Source organism: Abrus precatorius, unplaced genomic scaffold (assembly GCF_003935025.1).
Source record: "Abrus precatorius isolate BTA unplaced genomic scaffold, Abrus_2018 Scaffold9, whole genome shotgun sequence".
NCBI classification, from domain to species: domain Eukaryota; kingdom Viridiplantae; phylum Streptophyta; class Magnoliopsida; order Fabales; family Fabaceae; genus Abrus; species Abrus precatorius.
The window spans coordinates 22,614,484-22,637,845 of record NW_020874439.1 but is presented as its reverse complement, the minus strand read 5'-3'; the positions used below and the strand labels follow the sequence as shown (position 1 = coordinate 22,637,845).

At 34.4% G+C, this 23,362-nt stretch overlaps 4 protein-coding genes and 1 non-coding gene across 9 annotated transcripts; 3 read left to right on the top strand and 2 right to left on the bottom strand.

Annotated features, from left to right (window-relative positions):
• The first annotated feature begins 500 nt into the window (after window positions 1–500).
• On the top strand, window positions 501–3,693 carry LOC113848931 (eukaryotic initiation factor 4A-8-like). 2 transcript variants are annotated; one of them, XM_027478361.1, is made up of 5 exons: window positions 501–661; window positions 1,280–1,349; window positions 1,453–1,559; window positions 2,022–2,452; window positions 2,864–3,693. In XM_027478361.1, the coding sequence occupies exons 2-5, from the start codon at window positions 1,282–1,284 to the stop codon at window positions 3,497–3,499; spliced, it is 1,242 nt and encodes a 413-aa protein (XP_027334162.1). In that variant the 5' UTR covers window positions 501–661; window positions 1,280–1,281; the 3' UTR covers window positions 3,500–3,693. The 2 variants fall into 2 exon arrangements, with proteins under 2 accessions (XP_027334162.1, XP_027334163.1); XM_027478362.1 differs by having other exon boundaries at window positions 516–661; window positions 1,262–1,349.
• On the top strand, window positions 1,005–1,115 carry LOC113851729. The gene has a single exon (XR_003502296.1). It is a non-coding gene; the product is annotated as a small nucleolar RNA snoR98 (small nucleolar RNA).
• A 1,945-nt stretch (window positions 3,694–5,638) lies between the features above and the next one.
• Window positions 5,639–6,129, top strand: LOC113851032. The gene has a single exon (XM_027481523.1). It carries the CDS (start codon window positions 5,776–5,778, stop codon window positions 6,127–6,129), a length of 354 nt encoding a protein of 117 aa, XP_027337324.1. The 5' UTR covers window positions 5,639–5,775.
• Window positions 6,130–7,803: 1,674 nt separating this feature from the next.
• Window positions 7,804–12,913, bottom strand: LOC113851500 (casein kinase 1-like protein 2). Of its 2 annotated transcripts, XM_027482001.1 has the most exons (14): window positions 12,384–12,913; window positions 12,241–12,281; window positions 11,763–11,832; window positions 11,510–11,658; window positions 11,330–11,425; window positions 11,173–11,243; window positions 10,551–10,612; window positions 10,390–10,453; window positions 10,230–10,314; window positions 10,000–10,126; window positions 9,787–9,869; window positions 9,642–9,705; window positions 9,323–9,465; window positions 7,804–8,681 (listed from the first exon to the last, which is right to left on the bottom strand). In XM_027482001.1, exons 1-14 carry the CDS (start codon window positions 12,457–12,459, stop codon window positions 8,391–8,393), a joined length of 1,422 nt encoding a protein of 473 aa, XP_027337802.1. In that variant the 5' UTR covers window positions 12,460–12,913; the 3' UTR covers window positions 7,804–8,390. The 2 variants fall into 2 exon arrangements, with proteins under 2 accessions (XP_027337802.1, XP_027337803.1); XM_027482002.1 differs by lacking the exon at window positions 9,642–9,705 and having other exon boundaries at window positions 7,977–8,681; window positions 9,783–9,869; window positions 12,384–12,703.
• A 272-nt stretch (window positions 12,914–13,185) lies between these two features.
• On the bottom strand, window positions 13,186–20,037 carry LOC113850068 (probable phospholipid-transporting ATPase 4). Of its 3 annotated transcripts, none has more exons than XM_027480402.1 (11): window positions 19,904–20,037; window positions 17,298–19,238; window positions 17,026–17,136; window positions 16,453–16,729; window positions 16,285–16,373; window positions 16,071–16,158; window positions 15,768–15,998; window positions 15,328–15,453; window positions 14,522–14,620; window positions 14,143–14,334; window positions 13,186–14,049 (listed from the first exon to the last, which is right to left on the bottom strand). In XM_027480402.1, the coding sequence occupies exons 2-11, from the start codon at window positions 19,115–19,117 to the stop codon at window positions 13,387–13,389; spliced, it is 3,696 nt and encodes a 1,231-aa protein (XP_027336203.1). In that variant the 5' UTR covers window positions 19,118–19,238; window positions 19,904–20,037; the 3' UTR covers window positions 13,186–13,386. The 3 variants fall into 3 exon arrangements, with proteins under 3 accessions (XP_027336203.1, XP_027336205.1, XP_027336204.1); XM_027480404.1 differs by having other exon boundaries at window positions 15,768–15,977; XM_027480403.1 differs by having other exon boundaries at window positions 19,996–20,037.
• Window positions 20,038–23,362: the final 3,325 nt, after the last annotated feature.

Genomic DNA, 23,362 nt, shown 5'->3' with positions numbered 1-23,362 from the left:
AAACTTATTTTTTTAATATAAAATACAAGTTATATACTAAAAAAAGAGAAAAAAAATTACAAACTAAGAATTAATAAACTTAACAATGACACTAGAACAAAAAGATGTACATCAAAGAATAAGCATATGAATAAAACAAATTATTATAACATTTTATAAATATTTACCTCTGTAAATAATAACCGATTAATAATATTATATATATATATATATATATATATATATATATAAGTAACAATTTATAAATCTTGTCCTCTATAAGTTAAATAAAATTATTATAAATGACATAATTATCTTTTTAAGTAAATAATATTCATATAAGGTTACTTTAAATTAAAATGAATAACTTTTAAAATTAAATCTGGCTTAATTTACAAAATTTTGTGCTATCTTATTTGTATCAGAATTAAAATCAAAATACAAAATAGAAGAGGGTATATTATTGATAACTAATTTAATAAATTATTATATATTGATCCGAGATGATGGAGGCATGTGAAAGGGTAAACGTGGAAACCTACGTTGTTTGTCTGTGTATAACACTGACTCTTCCTCTCTCTTCGCCTCCCTTCAACTCCACGGTGCAGATCCGAGGAGTTACCTTTTTGCTTCTCTCTTTCCTTTTTCTGCAACCAATCATTCAACCTTTTACTTTTACCAGGTTTCTCTCTTTTCCCTTTTCTATTCCTCAATTTCTTCACATCGTAAATCAGTGATTTTGTGCTATGAATTGGCCTTGATCTATTTGTTTCTCATTTTCAAATCGACCCACAAGCTTTTGATTCGTTATCTCTTTGTATTTTCAGTTTTCTGGCATAAAGATCACGTTTTTAGATTTATTGGGTATTGCATATTTGGTAGATTGATGTGTTTTTTTGTGATACTCAGCATGCTGTCATGCGTTAGTGTTGAAGTTTCACTTTGATTTTGGCACTGTTTCACTGAATCTTGGAGGAGTGGGCAAAGTGGGTATTTGATACTGAGATTTGATTTTGGTATGACATGTATCCTTTTTGCTCCTTAGAATGTCTTCTCCACACATCAAACAAAAACAGAAGTTTAATGCTTGCACTTCTTTCTGTGTGGATTGCAAGTTTGGCTCTTCTGTTACACGTGTCTCAGAAGATGTTTTTTTCGTATACATGGATAATAGTAATGTCTCTCCCAAGCTAGTGATGACATGTATAGTGGAGTCACACTAGTTTTGGTTATTTGTATGATTGATTTTTGTGTTATTTCTGAACGATTCCTTTGTTAACAGAAGTTTTGCTTCTTGCAGTGATGGCAGGTTTGGCTCCAGAAGGAACACAATTTGATGGTCGCCAATATGATGCTAAGATGAATGAATTGTAAGTTCTTGTATTATATTCTTCCCTTGTTGTAATGCTTGAATTCTTTATTTCACATCCCATTTTTTCCTGTAACTTGATGTCTTGCAAATTAAATACACAGGCTTGCCAGTGATGGCCAAGAATTCTTCACCTCGTATGACGAAGTATATGACAGCTTTGACGCAATGGGATTACAAGAAAATCTCCTGCGAGGCATATATGCTTATGGTATGTACTGGTAGATTGATCCACCTTATTCTTATTCATATCTTTTATGGCATCAATTGGACAGTGAGAAACTTCAAAATTCAGTTAAAAAGTATAAATAGCTTGTACTGGACTAACTGAAATTTTATGTTGATTCATTCAAGAATCATCAAGATTTATTGTTTTGTGGTTGATTATGTACATGTAAAATGGGCGTCAACTTTTTTTTTTTTCGTTACATATATGAGTGCAGTTTTTGTATTTTAAATTAGCTGTGCTTTAAAACTATTTACTTGCTGGAAGTCAACAAAACAAAGTGGATTAATGGGATTGAAATCAATACATCTTTGATATTTTAATAGTTTTGAAACTGCTTACATATTTCATGAGGGTATTAGTGATGTATTTCTGAAAGAAAAAATTTTACTTTTTCTTCACTTTTTCACAAAATCGTGTATTTGATGTTTTATTCTTGTTCTTAAGGTTTTGAGAGGCCTTCTGCAATCCAGCAAAGGGGAATTGTTCCTTTCTGCAAAGGTCTGGATGTGATTCAACAGGCTCAGTCTGGAACTGGGAAGACAGCAACTTTCTGTTCTGGAATTCTGCAGCAGCTTGATTATGGATTGGTTCAGTGCCAGGCTTTGGTTTTGGCACCTACAAGGGAGCTAGCACAGCAGATTGAGAAGGTTATGCGAGCTCTTGGCGATTACCTTGGTGTTAAGGTTCATGCTTGTGTCGGTGGAACAAGTGTTCGTGAGGATCAGCGCATTCTTCAAGCTGGTGTCCACACTGTTGTTGGCACTCCTGGGCGTGTGTTTGATATGCTGCGGAGGCAGTCTCTTCGCCCAGATTACATAAGGATGTTTGTTTTGGATGAGGCTGATGAAATGCTTTCACGTGGTTTCAAGGATCAGGTTTATTGTTTTTCTTAGTTTCCACTATTTCATATTAAGTACACTTTTATCCTCAGCTGTCCTATACTTGACTGTCCTACGTCTATTGTTTGTAAATGTACTGATATTTTGAAGGATGAATTTCCTTATGCTTATGAGCTCGTAAATAAATTTCCCTGTCCAAATCAGGGAAACCTAGTATTAATATGAACTTCTCTACAAGTCTCTAACATCCTATCATGTAATTCTTAAATATACTTTAGTTTAATTATCATGCATGGCATAGATAGGAGAGGGAATCATAGGAAAAAAAAGCAATATTTATTACACTAGACGGGGGTTCAATTGAAAAATGCACACAACTTTTGTTAGACAGACAAAAGTATGTGTTTTCCATCTATGACGTTATGAATATATCGATTGGTGTTGCAGATCTATGACATCTTCCAGCTGCTGCCAGCAAAAATTCAGGTTGGAGTGTTCTCTGCCACAATGCCACCAGAAGCCCTTGAGATTACAAGGAAGTTCATGAATAAGCCAGTGAGAATCCTGGTAAAGCGTGATGAACTGACCCTGGAGGGTATCAAACAGTTTTATGTCAATGTTGAGAAGGAAGAATGGAAGCTAGAGACATTGTGTGACCTGTATGAGACTCTGGCTATCACTCAGAGTGTCATTTTTGTGAATACCAGGCGGAAGGTGGACTGGCTCACTGATAAGATGCGAGGCAATGATCACACAGTCTCTGCCACCCATGGTGACATGGACCAAAACACGCGTGATATCATAATGCGTGAATTCCGGTCTGGCTCTTCTCGAGTTCTGATAACCACTGACCTTCTGGCCCGTGGTATAGATGTGCAGCAAGTGTCTCTGGTCATAAACTATGATCTTCCAACCCAACCTGAAAACTATCTCCACCGTATAGGTCGAAGTGGTCGTTTTGGAAGAAAGGGTGTTGCTATAAACTTTGTCACATTGGATGATGCCAGAATGCTATCTGATATTCAGAAGTTCTACAATGTGACTGTAGAGGAGCTGCCATCAAATGTTGCTGATTTGCTCTGATGAGTTAATTTTTGTTCTCTGTTAAGTCATCAGGGCCTTTTTTGCTTGGCAATTACTATTTTGTGCTCTTTTTTTCTTTTTATATTTTACCCATTAGAGATCAAAGACGTCTCATCTGATGCTATTTGTAATGGATTCTATAAATTTTGTTTAATTAATTAATTAGCAGGGTGTTGTGCATGCCTGCATTTATTTTTATTGTCTTGTCTGTATTTCCTTCTTCAATTTCTAACCATCTTGCTCTGAACACAAGCAGATTTCAGTTAACTACCTTATTTATAAAATGATCTTGAAGTCTAAAAAAATTTCTTAATGCATCAAATAAATCCAATCAAGAAGTTTTTGTTAATTGTTCTGGGAATAAGAAAGCATCGAAATTTTCGGGCAGTTCAATCTTAATTGCTTATGATTTTAAATATTCAATATAAAAAACACCTAAAGATATTCACTCTTAATGATACAAAAACCATTATCCAGTATCTAAACCAATCTTTCGTTCAAATATTTGATACAACAATTTCATTTAGGCTTGTAGCTACAGTAATGGACCATATTTGAGCCATTTTTTTATTTTTATTTAAAATGCGTTGGGAAAAAAATTCCACTCCTTTAGCCTCGTTTGCCTATTTTCAATAATTTTTCTTCTTTATGCATATAGAAGCAAAAGGGATAAAAGAATTAAAAAATTTCACCTTCTAGATTGCTGATCCCAAACACACAAACGTGGTGGGATTAGGGTACTGTTTAAGATTGGTTTGAGTTTTGTGAAAATATAACTCAAAGAAATGAGGGGACGCTCCTCGATCTCACCTCTATTTATATTAACCTGAATTTCTACTCTCTCTATTACCTAATTTTTTTTTTATCTTAACAATTCCAATTTGTATTCTTACTAATTCTTTTAATTATTAAAAATATATTAAATAATATTTATATTTTTAAATAATAAAAAGCATTAAAAAGATAAATATAAGATTATAATAAATTTCTTTTTTATCCACTTGCATGATATCAAATTCAAATGCTATTGAGTTTTTCTAATAACTGTTATTTTGATCTCAATTTTCTCAATTAGTGCTAAAATCATGTGGACAAAATAGGATCCATCAACATTTAAGAGCACTGGTAATCTATCGAAATAGTAAAGTTCACTTTCTCATCTTACTTTGTAATTAATATTTTTGTAAAGATAGAGCAGTCAAAATGGGCAACCTGGCCTGATACGGGTAGCGGACTTAAACAGGTCAAGCTTAATTAGTCCAAGATAAAAATGAGCTTATATTTTTACTATCCAATCCTTACCCTATGCAAGCTTTTTTTTATTTTTTGTAACATGTTATTTTTTTTATTATTTTTATAACAACAAATCATTATTTTTATTGCTATTTTTAGTGTTTGTAACATATCAAGTTAAGCTATTTTTGCAAGAACTTAATAGATCATTCATTTTTTATGTCCAATTTTTATATTATACTATTTATTTGTTTTTTTTTCAAGTTGTAAAAGGCCATTAGTTTCTTTTTTTTATTACTTTTGTAACGGTGTAAAAGTATATAATTTAAACTTGTAATTTTAGAGTTTTGAAACTAAAATATATTCCCTTTCAAACTCCTTAAAACTCAGGGTTTAATCTTAATATATATATATATAGGGCTGCTCGAACCTGCATGGGCCAACCTAGTTAAAGTCTTATCGGATACTAGACTTATCCAGACCGAACTAAAATAATTCAAGATAATTTTGGACCTTATTTTTTTAGAACTCAACCCCACCCATTTAACGAAATTTTTGACTCCTAATCCATACCGACTCTATGTAAAGATCATTAGTAACCCAAGAAATAGTTATTTTGCAACTTTAGCTAAGAGGGTGGTGCATTAATTTGTATTTTGTCAAAATAGCATTACTCCTTTGCATGCAGCCAGCTACCTCCATGCCATAACCAATTTTAACACTTACACGTGTAAAAGTTGGTCAAACCCACAAAAGCCCATGCAATTCTGCCATGTTAAGCAAAGTTGAATCTTTGGCTGCCCCCACAAGTCCATTAATGAAAACGACAAAATAAAGAGTAACATTATCATCTTCATCTGTCGCCTATTCAACAAAAGATTTGATTATGTGAAGTTAAGAAAGAGAAACAATAAATAATACCAATAAAATACAACTAGAAAAAGCAAATCAACCAACCAACCACCTATTTTAGCTTCATTCTTTCTCAATTCTCACCTTAAAACACCATAGTTTTTTCACTCTTGGCTAGTTTGGTTCCCATCATGGAATTCAGATCCAAATCATGTAGGGATGAGAGTCTTCAGATTGAAAGCTACACTGGAGGAAGAAGGGTGGCCCCGACAAGCATGAAAGATCTGAGGTGTTACAGTGCAAATTATGCTGCTTCATCTGCTTATCCAAACAAGATAGCTAAGGAAGCAAAGGTGGATAAAGGGAAAAGCACAGTTGGCAAAGCTTCAAAAAGTTGGAGCTTTAATGACCCTGAATTGCAGAGGAAAAAGAGAGTAGCTGGCTATAAAGTATACGCTGTTGAAGGGAAAATGAAAGGCTCTCTGAGGAAGAGCTTAAGGTGGATCAAGAACACATACACACAAGCTGTCAATGGATGGTTGTGATTAAGCCCTATATATATACTAATATATTATATACTATAGTAATATACTACTGTTTTTCACTTTGTTTTGTTGTGTTTTTCTTATTTTAATATGGATTGCAAATCTACTTAAATCAAATTCCCTGTCATTAGAAATGTTAAAACTTCACTCACGTATTGAACTCTATATGCAGGGTCATCCTCACAGTTCCTCTAAGCTTTTAGGGAGGCATGATCTATAAATTTTAGCAAGTTACTGCTGAATTTCCTAATCCTTAGCAAGTTCAAACTTAAAAGTAATGCTTTTGGTTTTGAAATAGAATTCGATTGATTGCTTCAGAATTTTATTTTGATTGTCTTACATAGAGAACAGGAAAAAAAAAAACCAAAGGGCTTTGTGGGTGAGTGACTCTTCTTGAGCCCCTTATGAAGGCAGAAGATGAAATATTCTTTCACGCTTTAGTATCATTACTCACTTTGCAAGGTTGATGACAAGGATATCGAATTTCTGATTACATATAATTTTTTTATGGTCAATAACTAGAAAAGTTAGCACATTAAACCTGCAAGATGCAAGACAGTATGAGTTTAAAGTAGTGAAAATTTTGACGTGGTCACACTTTAACACGTAGTGCCCTGCTTTGCTCCCTTAGTAGCTCCTATCAGTGGGAGTTTAGGACACTTTTCCAAGCTTTTCATCTCACATATCCTTGTTGCTTATTTCTATTATGGTATAGGTGCATGGAAAGCAGTGTTTACAATTACAGCTAGCATATTACATTGTGTCTCGTTCATGCATCTGATGCAAACATAATCTCGAGATACGCATCAACAAGATCAATGTAAACTATATCATACATCTTACTGACCCTAACTACCATGGTATTATATTTATGACTGCAACCAACCCTAACAACTCCATTTGCATACTACGAACTGAAAGGGACACGATTAGTGTAAAATGACAATATTTGAACTATTCTAAATTAGAATTTCAAGTTTCATGCACATTTAAACACACCATTTTTTAAAATTCTTTTGGTTTTGTAGTTTGCATCCCAGTCCAAGTTTATGAAAAGTTATTATATACGTGTAAACAAAATATTTTTCTTTACTTGGTAAAATCCAATCCAAAGGATCTCTTATTAAGACGTCAAATGAATCCAATCAAGAAGTTTTGTTTATGGTTATTTGATAGGAAAGCAAATAAGTTTTCGTGCAATTCAATCTTAATTGCTTATGATTTTAAATATTCAATAATTCTAAGACTGTCATTTTCCTTTACCCAAAATCTATTAAAGCTTTGATTTCATAGTCGATACGAAACGGCATTCTAGAAAAGAGTTCTGCGTAGAAAATAATGGAAAATGTTAATTGTCCTGACTTTATATAATTCATTATATGACGTTTTAGTCCCATTGCCATTATCATTTGTTTTACTAAATGGGATCATTGAATCCGCCGAGCAAAGGAGGCATTGCCTCTGGCTTTATTTGTATTTATTAGGATGAAGGACGGTATCGTTTTACTCAAAAACAATGATATATTAGCATATCGCTCATCTTGAATCTTACAAGTTCTCGATCCAGGTTTTTTTTTTTCTTTTTTCTGGAGTATGTCATTCTTTATTTCTAGGTCTAGAAGAAGAAGAAGCTCCTCCTTTTCTGATTCACAAGTTTTTTTTTTTCTTTTCATTATCTTTGATAAAACTTCACTAATTGTACAGCATATTTTGATGTCTTTTATTTGCACCCAATTTAGGTGCCTCTTAGTGAAGGTATTTTTCTTTCTTTTCTACTTTTTCTGTGGGACAATATCACGTTAGGATAAAAGCAATTAAAAGCCAAAGCAATAACATGGAATTCCCCTCTATTGTCATGCAAGAAAACTTCGATTGTTATTAAAACGACACAACTCAGGTTCACGTCTTGCTCACAAAATCTGATAATTCCCCTACTAATAGATTTACAATGATATGTAATGCTTTAAAAGGAAGAAAAATGGCTAATGAACGACATGAGAAAATGATAGTAAAGGTGAAGCAGAAGTGCAGAACATGTCTGTATAACACACTGTATGAACAGAAGCCTTTTGCGAGGGCATTTTAGTTAAGGAGGAAGCTATCTAGACATATCTTTATTGTATACCTATGGGGACGATTCCCAACTTGTTCGCAGTTTGACTTCAACACAATGCATAGACAACATTCCATTCCTTAGTTCTTGAAAAAAGAGTATATGCCTTTCAGAATTTACAAAGAAAGATGATCGAGAGTGGTAGCTGCTAATATTGTACCCTCTCGTCGTTGAAATGCAGGCTCTCCATACCTCTAAGAGTTGAGTCCAAATTCTTTATGTTTGATGTGTTTCTGCCAGAGGGTGCTCGGTTGTGTTCAGATGATAGGATAGCTGAACTTCTCTGAGGACCAGAGGTTTTACGAAGTGCTGCCTGACTTGAATCCAGGGTCAGAGGACGAGAGGACTCAGACTCACCGCCAATAACTACATCCCGGCTGCCTGAGACAGCACCTTGCCTGGCAGATCCACTGGACCGGAAGAAATGAGAACCTGACAGCTGCATAAACCACGCACAGAAATTTGTAAGTTATATGAAAGCTAATTGCCATATAAACAGAGAACCTTGTATAACCTTAATCAGTAGGAAATATGAAAAATGATAAGAATTTTGAACTAAAAACGAAGGCAATCACGGAGAATATCATGAACACATACTAGACATGGCCTATATTCTTTTTTTTTTCCATGAATTACAAGCACCAGAAGAATATATTTACACCACAAACTATAAGTAAAGGATTGAAGAAGTTGAGTCCAGAGAATGATGTATCATGCATAACATGTCTAATTAGCAGATAATTGAGGAATATTTATATTACCTGCTTTTCCTATGTTTCAGCTGTACATATTATGTATTTGGTCATGACCAAGAGAAACAAGATGCAACAAAACAAAGCTTCACTAGATTTTTGTCTAGGATAAACAATAAGCAGTTTTATTTTATTTTTTCCCTTTTAAAACAATATCATTCCTAATAAATATTAATTCCCTTAATCAGCTATGATTTGACAGGGATAACAATGTGGATTTAAGAATTCTGGAAATTATGGCATAAAGAAACCATCTTCCAACATTCTGCAAGAAATATGTTGACATCATAGCACAGGCAATAACCAAATCGCAAATAAATACACACACCATAACATCTTTAGATCCAGTTGCGTCGTTTGTAACAGGGGCTTTTTGCCTAGATAACACTCCATCATTAGCAATAGGTCCAGAGTTTCTCCTACGAGTAGGATCTGATGAAGACCAATTATTATGCCTACCATCATCTCCACCTACACAGAAGTTACCATATCAGAAAAATGCAACAGTGACATATCAAAGAAGTATGAAAAAAATGAGTTAAATGACAAAAAGCATCACAGAATATCTTAACAGATTATTGAATGGTATGACACTAAACTCTTAACATTTGCAGCAGGGATCTGAAATGAAAAGAAAAAATGTATACCTAACTGTCCATCAACATTTGCAGCAGGTGGTGGCATACCAGAACTTGGTCCAGCAGCAGGACCCTGCAAGTGTCACTTCCACTGAAATAACCTATTCTCAACAATCAATCAGCTAATGCAATGAGATAGCATACTATCACTTACAATAGCACGGGCAGCAGGAGTGGAAATTTGAGATTGCTGATATTTCAAAATAGTCCAATCAAAGACATAATCAAACTGGAATCCTAGTGAAATAAGACAACAGTGAATACAAAAAGTCATATTAAGACTTAGCCATCTGATGTGCAAAATATGTTTATCAGGGACTACAATACATCCCAAAGTATCACATAAATAGGAAGACAAGGATCAAACCTTCACGAATGAAAAGGTCACGTAAAAGTCTTTTCAAATATGCATAATCTGGTTTATCGTCAAACCTCAGTGATCGGCAGTAATGGAAGTATGATGCAAATTCTGAAGGATAGCCACGACAGAGAGACTAACAAAGAAGCAATCCACAATCAGTTATAATTTTAAAAACAAAATATGGACATGCATAATATGAAATGAAACACTTTTTCATTACACTAACACAATCACACCTCAATAGAAGTAGAAACTTTCTTCTCACTGATCTTTTCATACTTCTGCTTCTTAGTACCTGCTTTCAATCCCTGCCAAGGCAGACTGCAGAACTACCAAATGAAAAAATAGTAGGGGGTAAAGAAATATAGGAAATACCAAAGGTGAGAGGGTAATTACCTTCCTCTTAAGAAATACATAAGAACATATCCAAGTGACTCCAAATCATCCCTCCGGCTTTGCTCTATTAAAGCGTGAAAATATCAAACTCGGGTCCAAATCAATGGTCTTAAACAAAGAAATAAGAAAGGGTATTGATCAAGTGAGACATAAAAGCATACCAATTCCAAGATGAGTATTCATACTGGCATACCTAGCAGTTCCAGTCAAATTCTTATTCTCTCTACAAAGGATTACAAAGAAGTCAAATTCACAAAAAACATATGAAAGTACAATGACAACTCAGAACCACAGAATCAAGTGCTATCTTGATGATTAAATAAATAATTTGGAAGACTAAGTAAAGTAATAATATAAATATAAAAAGACTAATTTTACAAATTATTGCAGAGAAACTACTCAAAGAATTGGTTTAAGTAACAATTACAAGTCATGCATTAATTAAAGATATATATATTCAATTATTCCCAAATTACAAGTGCATAAAAATTGTATGAATATTTGGAACACAAAAGCATGGAAGGTTCCAGACTTCCAGTGCAAGCCAAAGTAGTTTCACATCTTAAAATAATGGCAATTTTGAAGCTGCTATTCTTCTACAAGAAAACTCTCCCACTAAATAGTCAGTTACTCACATAAATAATCAACAACTTTGTAACATCCAGATATAGCCATATAGGAGTTAATAATAGATAACGGTCTTAATTCCTAAAAGTTGAAACTAGTTTGCAGCCAATGTTAATAAAATCCAAAAAAAGAAACATAAAGATGTCATAAAAGTACCGGTAAGGAATATGCTGATGTGTAGTGGTGTCTCTGTATTTCTTAGCAAGACCAAAGTCAATGATATACACCTATAAAAGAGGTAAATTTGAAAAGGATACATTAAATGCAGGAGATGGCAGAGAAACAAAAGTTCAGAAGCAAGAATTAAACACACTTGATTTGCACGCCTCCCTAAACCCATGAGAAAGTTGTCTGGCTTGATGTCCCGATGTAAAAATGATTTCGAATGAACAAATTCAACTCGATTTATCTGCGAACAATTCAAAACATTAAAGAAAATTAGAGAATGTAAATTAAAAGGAAGTTCATGCAAATGCAACATGAAAAAACCTACCATCTGATCAGCAAGCATGAGAACAGTTTTGAGAGATAATTTCCGACTACAGAAATTGAATAAATCCTCAAGACTAGGACCAAGTAAATCCATCACGAGGACATTGTATTCTCCTTCAACACCATACCATTTCACATTTGGGATCCCATCTGCCACATAAAAGATGGCCAACCAAAAAGATTAAAGCTCAGTGAATAATACAAAATCAATAACATGAGTTCCCAAAGACACAAATTCCAAGATGAGAAATTACTTCCTCCTTGCAGTATTTTATACAGCTTTGATTCATACAACAATTGAGGGTGCTTGGTTTTGATACTTTCCTGAATCAAAGGGAAAACAGAGAAAGAAAACACCCAATTAAACACGTCTACGAAGGCACTCAATCAATTTATTTTCGCAGCAGAAATAGACACAACTTCAATCGCCAGGCAATTTAGCAAAAATTAACCAACGAGTCCGGAACTAGAAAACAAACTGTAAGCGCATCAAAAGACATTCAATATCCCATAGCTCCAATTTCAACTCTACAACTATTTCTTAGGACTTATCATTTCAACGCCACTGAAAACATTTCAACTCTCCTAATTCCGGAATCTTCTTAAATTTTCTCAGCAACAAAACAGGAGTAGGTTAAACATAACAAAAATATTTTAATTTTGCAAACATGAAAGAAAATACGTTAAACATTATTTTCCAACTTAGGTTAGGTAGTAGGTCCGAAAACTCACAAGCTTAATCGCAACCTCTTCATTAGTCTGAATATTAGTTCCTGCACCAGTATAATCAATCGATAAATAAATCGAATTAGCGAAAACTCAGAAATTCACAGTAAATACGCAAACAGTGAAAAGCGAGTGGAAGCAGAACGCACCGAGATAGATCTCTCCGAAAGATCCGCTACCAATCTTCCGACCGAGACGGAACTTGTTCCCAACTCGAGCTTCCATTCAACCAAAACCTTTACAAGGTTTAGGCAATTGAAATTGGGAATTGGAAAATCGAACACGAACTTGAGCTACGACTTCAAGTAGGTCATCGTAGAAGGAGAGGACAAAATTGAGAAATGGAGAAAAAACAGAGGACAAAATTGGAAAATATGAAAAGGGATAAAGAAAACGGAGTCGACGAAGAAAGGAGAGAGAGAGTGTGTGGGAGAACTGAGAATGATCGTTGTCACACGCTCACCCTCCTCGCGCTATCGTTCATCAACCTACCAGCTTTTTGTTTTACTTTGAAAGTTGAAACGACGTTGTTTTGGATTTTAGGAATATATTATTTATCTGCTCATGCTTCCTTTTTCTCGTGATTTAAGTAAATTAAAGATTTTTTAACAAGCGCAAACTTCTCGTATTCAAGATTTTTTTATTGATTACTTTTACTGTTTTACAAAAGTAACAGCAGAAAAGAGAGGGGAAAAAAATATATTCGAATGCTTACCGTTATTTTATTGCTTATTAGCCTGCATTGCATGATTATTTAATGTCTATGGGTATTGATCTCCTACAGTTTTGGTCTGTTTTCGCACCAATTTAAAATAGGAAGGTTTCCATGATTCCATAAAAGAAGACACGTGCATAATACAGTCAGTATACGCAAAGAATTTGAATAGATCAATTTATTAACAACGGATTTCATCCTTTTGGAAGAAAATTTGGGAACTATATTTTCTAGCCAAAAAAACAGTAATTTTTCATTTCTTCAATGTCAATTGAATAATAATCATGTGGAAGAGAATTACACACCGCACGCACCCTTCTACGTAAATATGTTACATACAACAGCTTCCATTCTTTTGTGGGACTTGAATTTGCCCGTTTAATCAAACAATATAAGGAACCCTAAATATACCCAAAACTGTTAAATTATGTATAGTGTCAAGATGGGGACAACATAGGCAACATAGATTGCTTTTTTTGCAGCCTTCCCTTCAATTGCCTGATCTTTGCTTCCACTCTTGCTGTGATACCAATCTTGGTTTCCTGTCTGGCTTTAGAACGCTCTCTTGTCCACATGTGTTGATCTTCAATATCCTTCTTGTAGTACTTGATTTCTTGGATAATGTGATGATCCATGGGATGGAAACATCTTTGGAAGGATATGTGGGCAAAATAAGGAAGATTGCAAGTAACTGCAACTAAAAGGGTTACTGTCCAATAAATAGGTGCAGGAGCAAGAGCTTCAACTAGAATTTGGTAGGCACTGTTGGAATATTCCGGAGAAATCATTCCATACAAGAAGAGAAAGATGTACCAAGTGACTATGCTGCCCCATACAAACACATGCTGAATCCATGTAAAGTGGCTCATTGTCAGCGCAATCTGGCAGTTGACGGCCCAGATAATGCAAGTGAACATAGTGGTCCCGACAGCAGCCATGTCAGCCGTCTGGCCATCAACACGGAATGCTTGATCATAGAAAATGGTGACAACAAGGAAGAAGATGACGAGGGAGGCATAGAGACCATTCCCCATCCATCCCAGTATTCTATACCAGTCAAAGAACAAATTCTTGGGTCCTTGTTGATACAGTGCAGGAAACTGCAAAGCATAATAGGCAACAGCTCATCAATAGGTCAGATTATTCTAACATGGATAAAACACATTGAAGACATTTCAAGAGAACAAACAAACCTGTAAACAAACTTCTGATGGAACATCTTGTTCAAAAACACCAAGTGAAATGACAGGTAATGATGTCAGAACAACATTGAACAATATCATATACCAGTCATCATAAACCGATTGACCAGAGAAGCCTGTGAAGGCCTCAAAATAGAAGATGGTGAGGCCAAATGCAATATTCTTGTAGAAGAAATAACAGATCTGCATGCACAACAGACCAGTTGAGAAGATAAATACTGGAATCAGTTCATGATAGAAAGATACAAATTGCTAAATATTTTGCATGATTCTCTATCCAAGCTAAGGATGCACAGCGCACAAGAAAGTGAAGACAAGGCATCCAACATGTGAGAATAACGATCTATCTAGATGAATATTAGGGAATTACCATTAGTGCAATTCTCTTGTAACACCAATGTCCATGGACTACCAGAAGTCTCTCTAAAAATCGAAATTGGGCAATAGCAAAGTCACTAGCCATCACCGCCTGAAAGGAAGTTGCAGGCTTGAGTTTAAAACTAGCAGAAATATTACAAGATTCCGAATAGAAAAGCATATATGTAAATTTTCTTGACACGCAAGAGTGAAGAAAATTTGTTTTTTAGTATATACAAACATTTGACATATAATATCGACTGCATAAAATTTAAAATGGACATTAGAAAGTAAGAATTTCAAGCGTTCATAATATCATTTGAATTTACAGCAGAAAGTTTCATATCACTCCTTATGGGTCATCGAAAAATGTAGCTTTTCAATATGATCAGAATTAAGAAATAACTACATTCAGATTAAAATGAATAAAAGAATTAAGAAAATAAGAGAATGCTAAATAAGCTTCACTTGAACTAAAAACTATCACCTTTTCCTCATTATATAGAAGAAATTATACTGTAAATAATTATCAACAATGCAAAATTCACTTCTCTACTGCATTGGATCAGCACTAATCACAAGAGGGCGAATAGAAAGGCTTGACAAGAAGCCTGATCCACAGTCTAGCTTGAAAATGAAGCCCAAACACGTGAGATTCTCTCTCTCAAACCATAGTATTAAATTTTTAAAATGTTAAAACTATAATATGGTTTTGTATCTAAAACATAACATGTACGGCATTGCAACTTGCAATATTAAAGGTTAAAATCAAACCATCAAACGCACTGTATTAAAGAGCCAGTCATGTAAGCCACTAACCTGCATACCTTCAACCCCACTGATTCCAATACCAATATCTGCTTCTTGAATCATGCCAACATCATTTGCACCATCACCTATTGCTAGAGTGGTCTTCCCAGTACCTTGTTTCACTAACCTTGTTACCTGATAGCAAAAGATAAAGGAAATAAGACATCATACGACATCACTTAACTTTATTTCTCCCAGTTGATAGATATATCGACAGAGATTAGATAAAGACTACCTATACAAGTGATGCAATGACTAATGTTCCCACTGCACAACTAAACTTATGGACCCATCTGAATTTAACCAGATCTAATTTTTCCTATCTAGTTAAGATGGATCCATGTGAGTAGTCATGCAAACATTTCTCTAATAATCAACTAAAGAAATGCAGCATAACATACTAATAGAGAATAAAAAAATCATAACTGAAGAAGGTAAAAAGGTCCTACCAATGCCTTTTGCTTGGGAGACACACGACAGCATATGACAGATGCACAATCAACAGCCAATGCCAAAAATTGGTGCTTCATATCATCTTCCAAAGCATAAGTCAGAGTTTTTCCATCAATAATTAAAGCAAATGCAGCATGAGGATCCTTCTCCAGCTTTATCATTTGTGAAGCATTGGTGATTTGATTCAAAATGTTGTCCTTGATGGCCTGGGGTGTTAAATTAAAGAACTAGGCCTAACATCAGATGAAACTGAAGTCCATAAATTAAACTTCTTTACTCTTTCTCAATGAAAAAGGTACCTGTTTGACATCATTGGTTACTGAGTCTGAAACCGGAGTAGTTATACAGATCTGCTTCATGCCCTGTCGAAGTAAACTGCAAGCAAATCTGTACCACAGAAAAGAACAGTTATATCATATATTTCACAGAAGCATTTTCTAGTAAATTAAATCTTAATTATTTAGAACAGAAAAAATATAGTTTCATATGTTAAATGATTTGTGGTAGACAGACCCAATGTTGATTGCGGTTTCCATCTTATCCCCTGTCAACACCCAGATCTTGAGACCAGCTTGAGCAAGTTTATCAATACATTGGGGCACCTGAGGAGGAAATAAATGAATTGGGTTGAAGTAGAAAAAACAGCAATATACATTGACCATCAAGAATGATAAGGCCCACCCCTTTCTGCAGTTTGTCTTCCACAGCAGTAGCCCCAACAAGAATCAACTCTTTTTCCATCATATCTGATACCCTCTCAAGCATTGCCTCTCTGTCAGCCCCAACAGCTGCTTTGGCTTTCAGAAATTCATTGTTCCAAGCGGAGTACTCTTGCTCATCAAGTTTTCTATAAGCTAGGGCTAGTGTTCGCAAACCAGCTTCTCCATATTCATTCAAATGTTTGGTAGTAGCCTCCAAATACTTTTTTCCATTCTTTGACATGCGATCAAATATGATACTGCACAACCAAGCAATAAAAGAATGGATGTCGAAGTTTAAAGAGAGATGTTGGAAATATCTCTATAAGCATTCGTGTGTGTGATTTACCATGCTTCTTTCTTTGGAAGCAGGTAATAGCAGTGATTATGTTGTATATTTAGGGGTAAACAAGTTTAAACTCCACAGTATTGAATGGGATTTCAATTTCCTTTATTTTAACATAAATTTGAAATAAAGTTCCTATTGGCCATCAACAACCATACGTTCTGTCAGTAACGAGTACTAAGGCAAGAATAACAGATTCTGCGGCCTAACCTGTCAGCCCCTTTGCAAAAAAGAAAAAGTGTGCCCTCCTCATCACGCACAATCACTGTCATCCGCTTTCTTTTACTCGTAAAATCAAGCAGATTCAAAAGTTTGTACTCTCTGCATAATTCACCCAGAAGTACATAAATGTACATAACACACGAATAAAGACAGGGACAAACTGATTGAAAGAATTAAATACCAAAAGCATATTTTGGAACCCCTCTGAAAAAGGTGGGCAGGGAGAGTAGATGAACATAAGAGTTTTCACGAATGCTTACCTTTCAACCACTTCCCGAGAAGCAGAAAATCTTTCACGTATGAAAATACTTGACTGTGTCCTTCTACAAAACTCAAAGCCAAATTCTCTAGCTGCTACAAGAAAAGCCCCTTCATCAGGTGACTCAGCTTCATATGTATAAACTCCAGTCTCCTCATTCAGCTCAGGAATGGCCGTATGGCAAACTGCTAATATTCGGAAAAACAACAAAAGGTCATCAGCATTGGGCTCTTTCAACCAATTACAATTCATGAGACGGTCATCTTCAAAACCAAATCCCTTTATGGCACGCCTTTGATCCTCATCGCCGTTAGAAGTAACAACAGTCTCCAGTTCAATTTCTTCAGCTCTTTTAACATTTTCCCATGAAACTTGTGTGTTGGCCTTGGGCATGGGAAAATTGGAGAGATCTGAATCCTGGTCCTCAAGATCAGAAGCTATCTGCTTTGCTGCAGCAAGTTCAACTTCACTGGAACGCACACCATAGGCAGAACCAGCAATGGAGCACTTCAAAAAGTCCATCTGATTACAGGTCAAAGTGCCAGTTTTATCTGAGAGGATAGTGTCAACCTGACCCAACTCTTCATTCAAATTTGATGTCCGTGCTTCAGCGGGAGTCCCAGTTTCGTCATCATACATTTGGATGTCTTGATTAATAAAGGTTGCCTGTAAAACCTTTACAACCTCAATGGAAACATAAAGTGAGATGGGTATCAAATATCCATAAAGAATGAGCGCAGTAATCAGATGACTCATTCCAGCCAGTCCAATTTTCTGGGGATCGTACTGGGATTCAATATTGTCAGGCCGTAAGTACCACCATTTTGTGGTTTGGTACTTAGCCTTGACGATAAATCCAATGGAACTAATAACAGATATCAAAATAAGGACAGTGAAGAGGGTGTATATGATATAATCCATCTTCTTTTCTATTCTGCTCCTTTTTGAAGGGGATTTTGTGGAATTCTGCATGACTTTGCTGTCATGACCAGTGAAAATGACCACCCCATAAATGTACTCAGTGTTCCTGAGCTTAGAATCTCGAAGAAGAATTTGACTTGGATCAAGAGGATAAACCTGGCGTTCATACTCCAAGTTTCCAACAAAAGTATAAAGATTGGGGTTTGGGTCTTCACAACGTATTGTTCCAGAGAAATCTTTAAACACTTCATCATTATCTAGAGTCAACGTAACCTCCAAAGATCTTTTCACCTTCAAGTTGGTCTCACCATCTAAATTCATCGTTTCCACATAGCATATGCCATCCTCATAACTTGTTGACAAGAGAAGCAAATCAGCTGGAAAAAAATTATCTTTTTCTACTTTTACCACATCTCCAACCATAATGTTCTGCCACGACCTGGGACCAAAAGCACCATCGCCTTTATGGCGATTAACCTTCCGGTGATTAACCTTGACATCCTGAAGGAACCTGCGTGAATCTTCCAATGCTTCCTTTGCCATACTAAGGCCAACAACAAATGCCAAAGGAGCAATCATGCTCGCTGGGCTGAAAGGTGAAATTGGAGAGGCTGAGAGACACGCAGCCAAAAGGAAGTATATATTAGCAACCCTACGAAATTGTTCAAATAGTGCCTTGGGGAAAAAGGTAATAACATTGTATTTGGTTGTGGATATATCATTCTTGCAGTAATATAGAGGTCTCTTTTCATGTAACAGAGGCTGGTTGCAATGCACAGTTCGTGAGAATCCCGGACCTTGAAGTGGATGTGGTGCTTCCTCAGTGGTAGAAGGCCGAAGGCAACCAAATGTGTAAAGATGGCTCCTACGGAGCCTAGCCCTTATCCTCCCCCGTGTCATTTATCCAGAATTCAGCTCAATTTAGAGTTATATTTAACACATACTCTCCAAAAAGGAACCCAAATCTAGATTCTAGGGAATCTTCAAACTGCCCCTTGTCCTCAATTTGTTCTTCTAAAACCTAACATCACCACATACACGTACAAAAAGTATTAAGTCGAGCACATAAACACTACGATCATTCAATACATACTACTGAATGCGCAAAACAAATCAAAGTTGCATACAAATTAAACCACAGAAATCCAAATTCATGCACGAATACCGAAAAAACATTAAAATGCGAAACCAAAAAGAAAAGCCAACCGAAATTCAAATTCCTGGATACCCAATTTTTCAAAATTAATATTAAAATAAGGCGAGAATAATAACAAAAACAACAACAACAAAAGCTAAAAAACCCGACACCGACCACCGAGATCCTGTGACACACTCGTCCCCTTTCCCAGCTATGAGAGAAAAAAAAACGAGAATTCAAATCGAAGAGCTAAACAGCTAATGCAGTGTTACGCGACAATGTCTCAAATCCAAAAATGCGTTAAAAAAAGCTATTAGAAGCCAACGTCCTGCACAGTTTTTTTCTCATTATTATTCTCCAAAATTTCTCTAATAAAAGGAACGATCCAGCTAAAGGTGCGAACTAATCATCAATGCCAGAGAAGATTCGTTGCAACCAAATCCACCAAATTGAATAGAAAACAATTTCCACAAACCAAAAAAAAAGTTTTAAAAAAATTCAAACCCACAAAATCAGAGAGTATATATATATATAAAAGCGAAACACACCGAACTAAAGGGACCCGTTCATGTTGAGTAATGAACGTAGCAATGCAGCAAAATGGGAAGGAAAGAGAGGGAAGAGAAGAGAGCAGTGTTACTGGTTGCAGATCGAGGAAGGAGACAAAATGTAGAAAAGAGAAAAAAAAAAAAAAAAAAGTTAAGAGAGAGAGAGAGAGAAAGAAAAGAGGGTTTTAGGACAAAGAGAAAGAGAAAGAAAAAGAGAGACGCACACTCTCTCTCTTCCTCTCCCTTTCCCCTCCTCAGATGCCAGCAATTTCCGGGCCCTCTTTCTCCCCTTTTCTATACATTTATATTTTTTTCCCTTTTTCTTTTTCAATTTTCGAAATATCGCAGCTATTTTCGCTCCTAATTTAGGTATACTGTGAGCTACGGAGAAATATAAATAGAATACTTTTTTATTTTTATTTTTATTCTGTGTGTCTGGTTATTGTTCTATTTCTAAATTCACGTAATGATCTGGTACAGTGAAAGCATGGGCCCCACCTTCTCCTACGTGGCACCACCTGAACTCAAACCACGTCACCATGGCGTTCCCCCAAAAACCGAATTCCATGTTCTTACTTTTCTCATGTTCGTTCGTTCGTTCATTCATGTGTTAAAAATATTATTTTATTCTCTATATTAATAAATTAATTTATATTTATTTAAAATTTTAAAATAAAAGACAATTATAATATGAGAATATGTATTAAAAAAAAATTATGCAAAATAACTGCATGTACAAATTTAAACTCAAATGTCGTTTTTTCCGAAGAATATCAATTTCGATATACACAAAAATAAAATAAAAAATTTCCTTTTTTTGTCAAAAGGAAATTAAAATTACGGTGATGGAATGAGGTCACAAGTCAGTACCAGGATAGTGGAATGAGTTGGCTTTTTTATTCATTTAATTAGGTGTTTCTGGGGATCATTGGTATCAACTTGGGGAGGAAATCTTAATCATTAACGAGGTTTTTTATAAATAACTGAAACATATCACTTCATAATAGTTTTGAAAGAGATAAGATATAAATTTTCAGTAATCAGAGATATGTAAATAAAATCAAACCAGCTAGCATTGATGGCACTCGTCAAAGCTTGTTTTCAAGGATAAATTAAACTTAAATTTCGTATAAAGCGGTTTAAAAAAGCTTTCTTCTTCTGTGCTTTTGAAATAATGAACGCAGCACGATTTGTTGTATTATGAGGGAGGGACGTGGACACAACAAAACTATGCTTCGATTTGGACAAGTCGTACTTTTAAAAATGTGCTGTTCGAATTTGATTTGAAATTTGAAAATATTTGTGGATTACGTTGGGTATAAGACAGTACAGATTCCAGGGACAGTGTGTGTTTATTTAATTTATAATGTTTATAAGGTGATACACTTTGGTGAATGATCAACCCATCAATAACTAAAACATTTTTATATGTTTAGGATAAAAACAAATGGGTGAAAAGGACCCACTCAAGGTAAGGACCACCATGCCCTCTTCCATGTCATTGCCACGTGACATGGTCTTCAACGTTCCAAATGATATTCACTTTCATTCAACTAGTTCTAAGGTTCTAATCAAAACTGAATTTCTTGATCTAAAAGCACAAAGAGAAGAACCCACTTTTGTCTGCCAATATTGGAAGAAAGAAAGAAAAGTGATGTATACGATGTGTCATTGTACTCCACTGTAATTGTTGTATACAATAGGATTTATAATAAGGACTTAATTAGACTAAAACAAAGAAAGTGAATCCTAACGAAACCTTTGCGACGAAGTGATTGGACAACGTTGTTTGTATGCAAGGTTGATAAGAAATGAAGGTGGCACAGTAACAATGAAGTTATTTTCAGTTGTGTCTCTCGCCAACATAGCTTTTGTAACGCATTAAGTGGATCGCGGGTTCCACTCATTATTGACATTCTACCATATGTCCACATTTCACACTTCCATCTAACCTCTATATTCTCTGTTTTCCATTAATTTTTGAAGTTAGCATGTGCTCTTGTTTATGATTTGCCATTGCCGTGGCTTCAAAATAACTCAATCAAGGAAAACAAAGCAACCTTATTGTCTTTTTACTTTGGAAATTTTGTAGAAATTTAGTTAGGATAAATAATACAACAAAAGAAAATTTTTTGAATCCAGATTTTCTTTCTGCAGTTTTAGATATAACTGTAGTCTACAGTTTAAATTCATTTAAGCAAATTAACAAAAATAATTTTAGTTTAAGTTAAAAAAAATTTACTTAAGCAAATTTAGTCAAAAGTGATTTTTGCTAAAATCAAAAAATTAACTTTCAAAAATTTATTTTCTTTCTTTTTAAACTGTAAAAAATTAAAAAAAAAATATTTCTTAACAACGACTATTTAGTTATCAAAAATTCTTACACATTTTATCTTATCAAATATTTCAAATGTATTATCTAGTATGCTACTTGTAATAAATATTAGTGAGATAAAATTATTTGGAATCAAGTTAAATTATTAAGAATGATAATAAAAATTATAAGAATGATAACTTTGAGAAATAGTTACATTATTACATATTTTGAAACATTTAAGTTTTTATGGTATAACTATAAGGTGTGACTACATGATCTTACACAAATATTTCTCAACCTTTTTGTAATTTAAAGAGGAAGAAGATGAAGTTTTGAAATTTTTTTAAATTTTGATTTAAGCGAATTCTTTGACTTAAGTTAAAATCACTTTTTGACTAAATTTGTTTAAGCGGATATTTTGGCTTAAACTAAAATCATTTTTTACTAAATTTGTTTAAATTTTTTTTATTTTAACTAAAATTACTTTTTGTTAAATTTACTTAAACAAATTTTATTTGACTTAAGTAAATTTAAACTAGTGGCAGCAATTTCCTTTAAAACTGTAGAGGATCTAAATTTTAATTTTTCCCTGTCTCTTTTAGAAACTTTCAAAATTTTCCATTTGAATGCAAGCTCTTGAGGAAAAAATTATAAAGTTGTTTATTTTCTTATCATGTATTAATTAATAAAAAAAAAATGGGAAGTTGATCAAAACTAAGTTAAGATGATTAGATATAGAGTAGAGTGGAGCTGTGCAGGGTTATGTCAACGGATGTACCGCTAGCTTTGACACTTTCATGTAAGCTCTAACTGCAATATTCTTTTGATTTTTAGACACATTCATTTGAATAAAATAGTTGGTGTTGAAATTTGTAGTAACAACACAGCCACTAAGAAACTAATTAATTTTGGAAACAAATTGTTAAATTTGTAATATACCGTTTGGTTTTAAGATTTTTGTAATTATAATTTTATAATTTTAAAAAATGGAAAATGTTTTCTAAAACTAAAGAATCCCTGATATTGAAGTTGTTTTCAAAATCGTTGACATATCTCGTAGTTATAGTCAATCTACCAACTTTCAACTAACTGAATATTATTTATATAATTTTTAATTTGTCATTTATGAAAACACAGATAAA